The sequence below is a fragment of the Panthera pardus genome, unplaced genomic scaffold (genome assembly GCF_024362965.1).
Source record: "Panthera pardus isolate Hobbes unplaced genomic scaffold, ASM2436296v1 HiC_scaffold_2, whole genome shotgun sequence".
Lineage (NCBI taxonomy): Eukaryota > Metazoa > Chordata > Mammalia > Carnivora > Felidae > Panthera > Panthera pardus.
The window spans coordinates 124,267,176-124,277,754 of NW_026526765.1; the positions used below are offsets into that span (position 1 = coordinate 124,267,176).

Below are 10,579 nucleotides of genomic sequence, written 5' to 3' on the forward strand. Positions count from 1 at the left end.
TTTTTACCAAGCTTTCTTAGCTGTACACTAGTTACACGTCTCTACTGCCATTCCTGTGCAAGGTTCCAAAGGGCCTGAATTTTTAATTTTCAAATTTTTTTCCCATTTTACAAGTTCTGTTTTAATGAATTTGTTAAATTTGGAATTCAAACAAAAAATGTGAATATGTTTATTTAATATAACTTTGTGTGTGCATAGAAACCATATAAGTAAAAAAGCAATGAGATTACATAGGTGATTATATTACAAAAGTGAAGAAAATAACTAGTACCTGTATATTGCATTCTGGATACAGTTCCAGGTATGTGGTAAAGCTTAAAAGAGACCTATTTCTCCAGCAGCTGACCCGCCTCAGAGCAACGACTGCCCTCTCCTTCCCCACAGCCTTAGTATTTTTTGCCAAAGGGCCCGGATTTGAGTAAAGGGGAGCGCCGTGAGCGCAGGATCCGCGCATAAGGGCTACAGTCTGTTGAGCTTTGGCAGGTGGGTGTTCTGGGAAGTAAGTTTCGAAGAAATGGTTTCTTCCCTGGGGGCTGTTGGTTTGGCTGCTGGTTTTCCTGGTTGGCACCAAGGCGTTTTTTGGTAGAAGCCTGGCCTTGGAGTTTTAGTACAGTATGATACTGCTCTGCGATGCATGCTGCCTTCTTCCGAAGGTCCAGTTTCACTAGCATCATGTTATTCTGCAGCTCAGCCAGGGTCTGATCCTAGAAAGATGAATAAAGTTACAGAAAACTTTTCTGTCTGGTGTATTATAGAAACAAAAGGGCAAGGTACTCACCATCTGTTATTAACAACTGTTTTTAAAAAGATTAATTCTTTAAGTTAGTGCTTTTAATGGAATAGGGGGTATTTTCCTTAAGACCCCAACAAATAGCACTGAAGAGGAAGACATTTTTTACCATGAGGTGGCATGAACTCGAATAAGTTTACTTAACCTCCAAGAGCGTTAGTGCCTAGGTATCAAATCAAGATACACAGCTCCTTTTTATTTATTTTTTTTTTAGTTTATTTACTTATTTTTGCTAATCTCTACACCCACTTGGGGTGCCTGGGCTGCTCAGTCCGTTAAGGGTTCAACTTCGTGTCAGGTCATGATCTCACAGTTTGTGGGTTTGAGGCCTACATTGGGCTCTGTGCTGCCGGCTCAGAGCCTGGAGCCTGCTTCAGATTCTGTGTCTCCCTCTCTTTTGCCCCTCCCCTGCTTGCATTCTGTCTCTCAGAAAAATAAACATTAAAAACATTTTTTTTTTAATTAAAAGAATAAACTAAACTGATGACCTTGAGATCAAGAGTCTCATGCTCTACTGCCTGAGCCAGCTAGGCACCCCTTAAAGTCTACACATTTTGGATGAAATACAATACTATTTATTTTCATCAGGTTGTTACAACAGAGAAAACACCTATAAATTACACAGCATAGTGCCTTGTACTTAGTGAATGGTTATTTTTATTTTGCAAAGAAAACAAACTCTCCTCACTCTAAAACCAGCCCCCAAATGTCTGCCTTTCTCATCTGCTTCTCATTCTTTTTTCTCACATATACTCTGGGGTGGGCTGATGTGAGAGAAGGAAATATATAGGGTGCCCTTACCTGTTTGATTAAGATGTCATCACAAGTGGTCAAGGCTTGGCGAAGTTTTCCTGCCCCAGTGCTGTGGCAACAGGCTCTTTCTGCCGACTGGAGAGACTCACCAAGTTTCTGAAGCTCTGTCCGCAGCAGTCTTATATTCTGAAAAAAAACGAGTAGGAACCACACTGGCCAAGACCAACCAGGATAATGATCTGGAGGCACTCAACAGCCATTTGAGAGATGTAAAATTAGAAAGGCTAGTCAGTTAAATGAAGTAGCCACTCTCCAGGACACCACAAAAACCCCCTGGTCCTCATGTAAATCAGACTGGGAAGGAAATTGCTTTATGTAAGAGCCTTGGTAACAGAGAAAGGTATCAGTTACCTTCTGTCCCTCCTCTAATTTCTTGTCCACATCAATGGTGAAGGGCTTGGCTGATGGTGGCGGTTCTAACATTTTCTGATACTTCTGTAGTTCTGAGAGAAGGAAAAAAGAAACTTCAAAATGTAGACTTTCTAGCCTTCGACTTCCCTCTTAACTGAGTTAACAGTAGCTTGCAACAAATATAGAAAGTGAGGCCATGTGCAATCTAGAGTGAGAGATTAGGGAGATACAGGTGCAAGTGGATGAAAGTATTTTGGAGTTGGAGTCAGAAGGCCCAAGTTTGAAAACCAGTTCTTCTCTGAACCACTCTCATGCTTTGTGACCTCTCACCTTCAGTGGTGGAACGTAGCTCTGCTCTGCACTGTTCCAGTTTAGCTTTAACCTCCTGGAGCTGCTGGCTGGAGGCAGAAGCCGCCAACCTTTGTGACCGCCGAAGGGACAATTCAGACCCTGGTTGTTGATGGGCTATTGGCTGCTGTCTGGCTTCCTGCAAAAGAGCTTCTAGCTCTTCTATTTTCTCATCCCGCTCCTAAGAGGGAAGCAGAGAACACAATTCCATCCACAGTCAGACAAATCCTACAGGAACAGATGGCCAAATGGTGAATAAAACCTTCCCTGACACTTAATGCCTGTTAGCACTTATACCATTTTCTAGGCCAAACAAATCCTTAATCAATTCATAGACTGACACATATATAGTACTAAAGACACTAGAAAAAACTTGAGTTACATATTCCTGCTGTACCAGCATTTATAAAATCTATTTATCTCAGGCAACCCAGTGATGGGAATCAGTAGCTGGCTGGGGCTGGTTCAGGACAACTCACCTGAAGCTCTTCTTGGTAAAAACTTGTCAGTGACTCCTTGAGGATCTTTAGTTTCTCTTCGTACATTTCCTCTAACAGTTCCTTTTGGGTGTCCAAATGTTCACTTTCAGAGGAGAAAAATGGATAAAGAAGATGTGATATCCATACACACACATGCATGCACACACTCACACACACAGTATTCCTCAGCTATACAGAATGAAATCTTGCCGTTTACAGTGATATGGATGGACAGAGAAAAGTCTTCGGTTAAGCAAAATCAGATGGGTGCCTGAGTGGCTCAGTTGGTTGAGCATCCGACTGTGGCTCAGGTTGTGATCTCACTTTGTGCATTTGAGCCCTGCAATGGGCTCTGCACTGTTGGTGTGGAGCCTGCTTGGGATTTATGCTCTCTCCTCTCTCTGACCCTCCCCACTCATGTTTTCTCTCTCAAAATAAATAGAAAGACAAAATACCATATGATTTCACTTATAGTTAAATCTAAAAACAAATGAACTTAAAAATACTATTAAACTTAAAATTATTTACTTATTTTTAAACTTAAGACTTTATTCCAGTCTTGTCATTTAAAAAAGTTTTTTTTAACATTTATTTATTATTGAGAGACAGAGAGTGAACAGGGGAGGGGCAGAGAGAGAGGGAGACACACTATCAGAAGCAGGCTCCAAGCTCTGAGCTGTCAGCACAGAGCCCGATGTGGGGCTCGAACCCACAAACTGCAAGATCATGACCTGAGCAGAAGTTGGACGCTTAACTGACTGAGCCACCCAGGTGCCCCCAGTCTTGTCATTTTTTGTTGTTGTTGTTTTCTTGGAGAGCACAAACCAGTGAGGGGAGCAGAGGAAAGCAAGTGGGCTCTGTGCTGACAGCCTGACGGCAGCAAGCTGATGTGGGGCTCAAACTCATGAACCGTGAGATCGTGACCTGAGCTAAAGTCAGACGCTCAACTGAGCCATTCAGGTGCCCCTTTTTTAAATTTATTTTTGAGAGAGAGAGATGGTGCAGGTGACTGAGGGGCAGAGAGAGAATCCTACACAGGCTCCATACTGTCAGCATGAGGCCTAAAGCAAGGCTCGAGCTCACCCCATGCAGGTCTCAACTTTAAAACAAAAAACAGACTCTTAAATACAGGGAACAAACTGGAGGGCAGGGGGGTAGGGGAAATGGGTAAAATAGGTAAAAGCAATTTAAAGGTACAAACTTCCAGTTATAAAATAAGTAAGTCACAGAGATGAAAAGTAAAACATAGGGAATACGCTCAATAATATTATAATAATGTATGGTTGACCAATGGGGACTACACTTTCTTTTTTTTAATTTGAGACAGAGAGAGAGAAAGCATGGATGCATGAGTGGGGGACAGAGAGAGAGAGGGAGAGAGAGAGAGAGAGAGAGAGAGAGAGAGAGAGAGAGAGAGAATCTCAATCAAGCTCTGCGCTGGATCGCTTCTCGGCCTTTTGGCTAAGATCAAGTGAAGCTCTGCGCTGGAACTCACAAACTGTCAGATCATAACCTGAGCCAAAATCAAAAGTCATATGCTTACCTAACTGAGCCACCCAGGTGCCCTAGATGGTGACTACTATTGTGGTGAGCACTGAATAATGTACAGAAGTGTCAAATCCCTAGGCTGTACATGTGAAACTAATGTAACATTGTGTGTCATTTATATTTCAATAATACATTTTTTTAAAAAAGAGAAGATAAGTGAGTGAAGATTCTGAGAAGCAAGCTTGGGAGACAGATCTTGAGGCACAAGATCTATGATAGTTTCTATTTCCCACCCTCTGGTCCTATTGACAGACCAAGAAGAGTCGCTCAGCTGGTACCTGCACCACTGTTCCCGCTGCTGCATCTGCTCCACCATCTCATTGCAAATTTCATCACGAAGCTGAATCTCCAGCTGCAACTTTTCTTGCCGTTCTTTACAGAGCAGTGCTTTCATGGCTTCTACCACTTGTAGGAGCTCCTAGGAGAAACGCAGAGGCGATCAGATGGAAGGCAGCATGGAAAATACATGGCCATAAAGCTGCTACACCAAAGCTTTTTTGCATTCTCACCTCCTTGCCATACATGGAAATGTCAGCTTCATTTTCAGTGTCCTCATCAAGGCCTGGATCTGTCTTAACTCCTGTCTCTAAGCTGGGAGATGCCCGTAGACTGTGTTCCTTGATGAATGAATGTAGCAATGGGAATCCCAGTTGCACAGGTGGAGCATGCACAAGCTAGGGGTGGGGTGGGAAATCAACTGAATTCATAACTAGTCCCTAGTAGATTCCTTAAATAAAGGTACCAGCCCAAAGTGAGCACAATCATCACACCTACAACTTCTTACCTGGCTGGCAATGGCTGAGAACTTGGCCACATGGAGGGTCTCATCATAGGTAGATGCACAGGGATTCACATTGACAATCATGCAGGAACGGCCTCGGCCTGTGAAGAAGCCTTGGAACACTCGAGTCAACTTGCTGTCACGAAAGGGAACCAGGTTCTGCTTTGACCTAGCAGGGAGAACAGAGCTTTGAGCAGAATTTCAGCCTTTGGTGTAACCCAGCACCATCCCCAGTGGTGACCAGGAAGTCTCTCAGCAAACCGCAGTACTCCAGATCATCCTAGCGCATGGCTTGTAATCAGAAGCTCACCGATTCTGCTGGTTTTGGCGCAGGGCAGCAATACAGCGGCCCAGGGTGTGCAAAGAAGTATTAATGTTTCCTGCTTCCTTCAGCCGCTCACCACTCTTCTGATCTTTGCAGCGTTCTGAGCCAGCCAGATCACAGAGTGACAACCTTGAAGAATGGACAGGATCTGACATAAGGACCCCACATGTTATGAGCTTTCCAGCCCTTCATATTGTTCTGGGGAGGGGAGGACCCACCAAGAATCTCTGTACTCAAGGAAGCAGAGCAAGACTCTAACAGAAGTAATTCCTCTGAGGCCCTCCCTTATCCCCTATTTCTATTACCACTTATGACCAAGAAGTCCAAATTTCTTTCTTAATTTTTTTTAATGTTTATTTATTTTTAAAAGACCGAGAGAGACAGAGCACAAGTGGGGGTTGGGGCAGAGAAAGGGAGACACAGAATGTGAAGCAGGCTCCAGTCTCTGAGCTGTCAGCACAGAGCCCGACGTGGGGCTCGAACTCACTAGCAGTGAGATCATGACCTGAGCCGAAGTCGGTCCCCCAACCGACTGAGCCACCCAGGCGCCCCTCTTTTTTTTTTTTTTTTTTTTAAGATTTATTTATTTTTGAGACAGAGATCACAAGAGGGGGAAGAGCAGAGAGAGAGGGAGACACAGGATCCAAAGGGGGCTCTGAGCTGACAGCAAGCCCAATATGGGGCTCAAACTCACAAACTGTGAGATAATGACCTGAGCCGAAGTCAGATGCTCAACGAACTGAGCCACCCAAGCGCTCCAAAGCCCAAATTTCTAAATGGAAAAACTTACTCGCTGATCTTGGGGATGATATCTCCTTCCCCTTGAAGGTGCAGGATCCGGATTGAGAAGATGCTGTGACTGGAAATCAAGAAAAAAAGAGAAGTTACTGTATATCTTCCATGACTATGTAGAGGACCAATGTTTCCTAGAACACAGTGAAAAGCTGACTCTCACAACCCATTCACCTGCGGCTAGAGTTCTGGTTCAGATGGGTACTGGCAAAGCTCTGGTTTTTACGACCCACTTTGAGCAGCTTCCAGGCCTCCTCAGCATCCTGAACATGAACCCAATTGAGATCTAAAGCAAAGAAGAGAGAGGAATACATAAGATGGGAGCACCTAACTTTTCCTGGTTTCTCCCAAGTCCCCTTTCAGGGTTGTCCCCTGCCTCCCACTTTCCCATACCTTTCACATAGGGATTGCCATTCTGATCCTCACACAGCCGCAGAGTCTGCCTCTTGCGCTGCTGGCTAGGTGGTTCTAACAGGTCATAAAGCAGTTCGTTGTAGATCTCAAAGAAGGAGATCCAGATGGAGAAGCGGATGTCTGCAGGGACACTCACAGGGGCAGTGTCTGGCTGTGCCCATCGGTGACTCATTTCTGGGGAAGAAGCCAATGTACAGGATATCAGCCCTAGAGGAGTCCATCTCCCCTATGGTCTGCAGTGGCCTTAGAAGGAGCAACTTGGGTTGCAACCTCTGGTCTTTACCCCTGACAGCTGTTGGGAGCAAGGGAGTGGGTTTCTACTGTTACTTGGCACAGAGCTCAATCATGGTACATACCATCCAGTTGGCTACTGCTTGTCATTTGACTGATGGAGGAGAGCCCAGCAATGCCACTGTCAAAGCTGCTACTGGTACCCATCCGTCCTTCAATGTAGACACTCCTCTTCAAGGAGGTGGACAGCTCCTCCTGGAGGGGCGCAGGAAAAAGATAAGCACAAAACTTTCCAGAGATTTATCCTCTTATCCCCACCTCTGTGAACATGAACACTTCACCTCTTGGAGGCCTCCATTTAGCAGGGCCAGTTTCTTTATCTCCTCCTGTCGAATCTGCTTACTGTCTAGCCAGATGACCTCATTGGAGAATATGGGCTTCAGATCAGGTGTTGCATGAAGTTGGCCTTGGAGGCTATTGAAGATCAGAGCCAGGGACCGGGGTAGGATTCCCCCATCCTTGATGGTACCTGGAAGCATGCGAAAAATGGACAGCTAAGTGCTATTCCCCAATTCAAAGCATCAAAAGGCAAAGAAAACACCATTACAGGCCAATCAGCAATTCTGTGAGGCCTACTAACTCACCTTGAATTGTGTGGGTTTTCCCTGAGTTGGTGACTCCATATGTATAGATGAGCCAGTTCTGCCCTTTGAGTACATCCTTTACCATCTCTTTGACAGTCAGGTTGAAGAAAGATGCCTGTCCCACTTCTGGCCCGAAGATCTAGAGATAGACCCAATTTCTCAGACGCCCATCCCTCATCTGTGTAGAGGCAGAAGCATCCCTTCCTGGGTGACTGCTTCTGGACACTACTTAAGCAACTTCTTCCTACAGTGCTGCCAGCTACTCTACAAGATTAAAAATTAAAACCACTCTCTTCCAGTGCATCTTTCATCCAAATCAACAAATACGTAAGGAATGCTAGCCACTAAGTCTGATGCTGCAAACACAATGGGGTAACACAATGATCACAAGTGTGGGCTTTGGGGATGGGTAGCTCTAGGTGCAAGTCCCAACTCTACCACTGACTGGCTACATGGCTTCCACAACATAACCTTCACTGAGCTATAATATCCTTGTTAGGAAAATAGGGACAATAATAATAGAAATGTTGGGAATTAATGCACATAAAGTACTTGATGCACCGGTTAGCACATAACAAGAGTCCCCAGAATTGTAGACATGCATATATAAGGAACTCAGAGTCAAGTAAAAAGCTTCCCTTTAAAGAGAGAATAAAGCTGCCTCTACATGTTGGTCCCTTGCTCATAAACCAGTACCTCCATACCTGGGAAAAGGTGAATCTATGTGTGGCTTGTCCAATTCCCCGCTCACTGCTCTTTTGGGCAAAGGAGTCCTTAGGTGCCTGTAGAACAAGGGTCTCCACATTCTCAATACGGACACAATCCTGAGAAGGGGGAAGAAAACAGTTGTCACAGAAGGAAATAATCCTGGGAACCCCTTCTGTTCTGCATCATTCCATCTTGAATCCTCCCTCCTCAGAAACTCACCTGATCTTCCTGTCGTTCCAACTCTGAAGGTAACAAGGGCCTGACCCTCAGGTATACTTTCACCTTCTCTGTACTATCCTCAGATGGAACCTGTGGTATAATTCCAGGCTGGAATCAGCAGTTACTTCCAAACAGATGGGCAAACATAGCATAGTTCCAGAGAATCATGCTAACACTACCTCCATTTCACCTCAAATGTCTCTGTACAGCTACTCTATAGTTCTATAATCATTTCAATCCACATGTGTTTTTTCACTACTTCATCACCCTTCACTATCTTTAGTATCTTCAAAACCTGGCTTGCCACAATGACATTCTGAATCAGAACTGGTTAACTGGTGTGAAAATCAGCATGTGGTATTTTGGCAAAACACAACAGGTAAGCACCCTGGAAGCAGACACACCTAAATTTGAGTCCCAATTCCATCACTTAGAACAATGACACCTTGAACAAGTTCTTTAGACTCTCTGCCTCTTTTTCCTGATCTGTAGAATGGGGTTAATAGAACCCACCTCATTCATTCAACAAATATTTAGAGATCTGCCTACTATGGCCCCCAAACTTTAATAGGCACTGGTAGTCTGGAGTCAGGGACTTTCTTAAGGCTCCTACTTTCATGAAACTTACTCTATAAAAGAGGAGACTTATCAGTAGAAGTGATCTCAACCAGAGCCACTTTCCTGCCAAGGGACATTGAGGTATGTCAGGGTAAGTTCCTTGGTTGTCACAAGTGTGAAGGAGCTAGTGACATCTAGTGGGTAGAGGCCAGGTACGATGCTAAACATCTTCCAAGGTACAAGACAGCCCCCTGTAACAAATTATCTGGCCACAAATGTCACTAATGCTGCAGCTGAGAAACCCCAGTTTAGCAGAAAGCCTCCATAAATGGAAGCTACAGTTGATATTAAAACCTTACTTAATGGGCAGTATGCTCTTGTGTAAATTAACACATCTAGGCATCACAGTGAAGAAGAGAGAACTATTAGCCTTCTCTCACTGGATTAACTGAGTATGCACTTGAGAATGTTTGATTTGTGCAATGTAAATAATGTTTCTTCCTATGGACACAAAAATTTACATTTTTTACTTGTCATGATCTTAATTTGGAATTCATCTCCCAGACCCTTAGGATTGTTGGTCTTTGCCCTGAAACTAATTCTGTATGGACAACTAGCAGGCTGAGGATATCACTTTCTGCTGCCAAGCCACTGTCCAAATCCTTTACCTGCTGCTTATCCTCCAAGGAGGTGGAGATGACAGAACAGTCTGTTATCAGGTCCTTGCGTACCACAGACCCTAAATCTGCAGCTGTGGACTCAAACATGGGGGAGACTACAACTTCCTCATCTGACAGCAAGCCGGCTGGCGGAGAAAGGATCCCTTGCGACATGACAGCAGGGGCAGCTTAGGTCTACAAAGAGACAAGAGTGGGTAGGGAGGAGAACCTTAAAGGACACAAGGGGCTGCAAATTCTAGCTAAGAAACAGTTTTCTTGCCCCAGGACACCTTCCTCTTGCTGCTTGAATTGCTACTCCCTTTTCCCTTCAAATGCCAGGAGAGAAGAAGGGGATGAGACGGGTTAATTATGTAATCCAGTCTTAGGCATTTCCGACCGCCAACAGGAATGAACAGATACCTCACTCCAAAAGCAAAATACCCACTCTAATTAGGGTGCCTCACCCACCGGTGTAGAGAAGGTGGTATAATTAGCTTTAGGCTTCTTCTCGAAGCCCACCCCCAGGCCCAAAGGCAGGACAAAAAAAGGGATGGCGGCAGCTTCGCTTTCTGAAAACCTATCCCGGGAGAGCAAGAACTCGTACAGCCAGCCGCTGGACTCCAGGAGACCCGCAAACTCACCAAAGACGGACACTCGCTCCTCCTCCGGTACCGGCTCACTCACACCCTGCAGCCGAACCCGGACTTTCGCAGTCAGAGAGCACAACTCCACCCACGAGGTGCACCTTTGTTACTGATACAATGTTTTAAACTACGCGCTGCGTTCGTTCGGCCAATCAGATAGCGAAGCCTGCAGCTGCCAATCAGCGCAAGGAAAGGGGGCGGTGGAGCCTTTTAGACCGTTTGCTCTGGTCTGACCTCTACCCTGCACATGCGGGTCCGGGTTACCAACTGTCGGA

At 45.0% G+C, this 10,579-nt stretch overlaps 1 protein-coding gene across 2 annotated transcripts; it reads right to left on the minus strand.

Annotated features, from left to right (window-relative positions):
• Nucleotides 1-145: 145 nt before the first annotated feature.
• Nucleotides 146-9,883, minus strand: KIF20A (kinesin family member 20A). Of its 2 annotated transcripts, none has more exons than XM_019424290.2 (18): nucleotides 9,670-9,883; nucleotides 8,444-8,533; nucleotides 8,221-8,340; nucleotides 7,517-7,655; nucleotides 7,214-7,401; nucleotides 6,998-7,127; nucleotides 6,621-6,815; nucleotides 6,402-6,513; nucleotides 6,226-6,294; nucleotides 5,421-5,564; nucleotides 5,114-5,279; nucleotides 4,839-4,946; nucleotides 4,608-4,747; nucleotides 2,782-2,884; nucleotides 2,285-2,483; nucleotides 1,955-2,046; nucleotides 1,592-1,729; nucleotides 146-704 (listed from the first exon to the last, which is right to left on the minus strand). In XM_019424290.2, exons 1-18 carry the CDS (start codon nucleotides 9,832-9,834, stop codon nucleotides 387-389), a joined length of 2,616 nt encoding a protein of 871 aa, XP_019279835.1. In that variant the 5' UTR covers nucleotides 9,835-9,883; the 3' UTR covers nucleotides 146-386. The 2 variants fall into 2 exon arrangements, with proteins under 2 accessions (XP_019279835.1, XP_019279834.1); XM_019424289.2 differs by having other exon boundaries at nucleotides 4,839-5,003.
• Nucleotides 9,884-10,579: the final 696 nt, after the last annotated feature.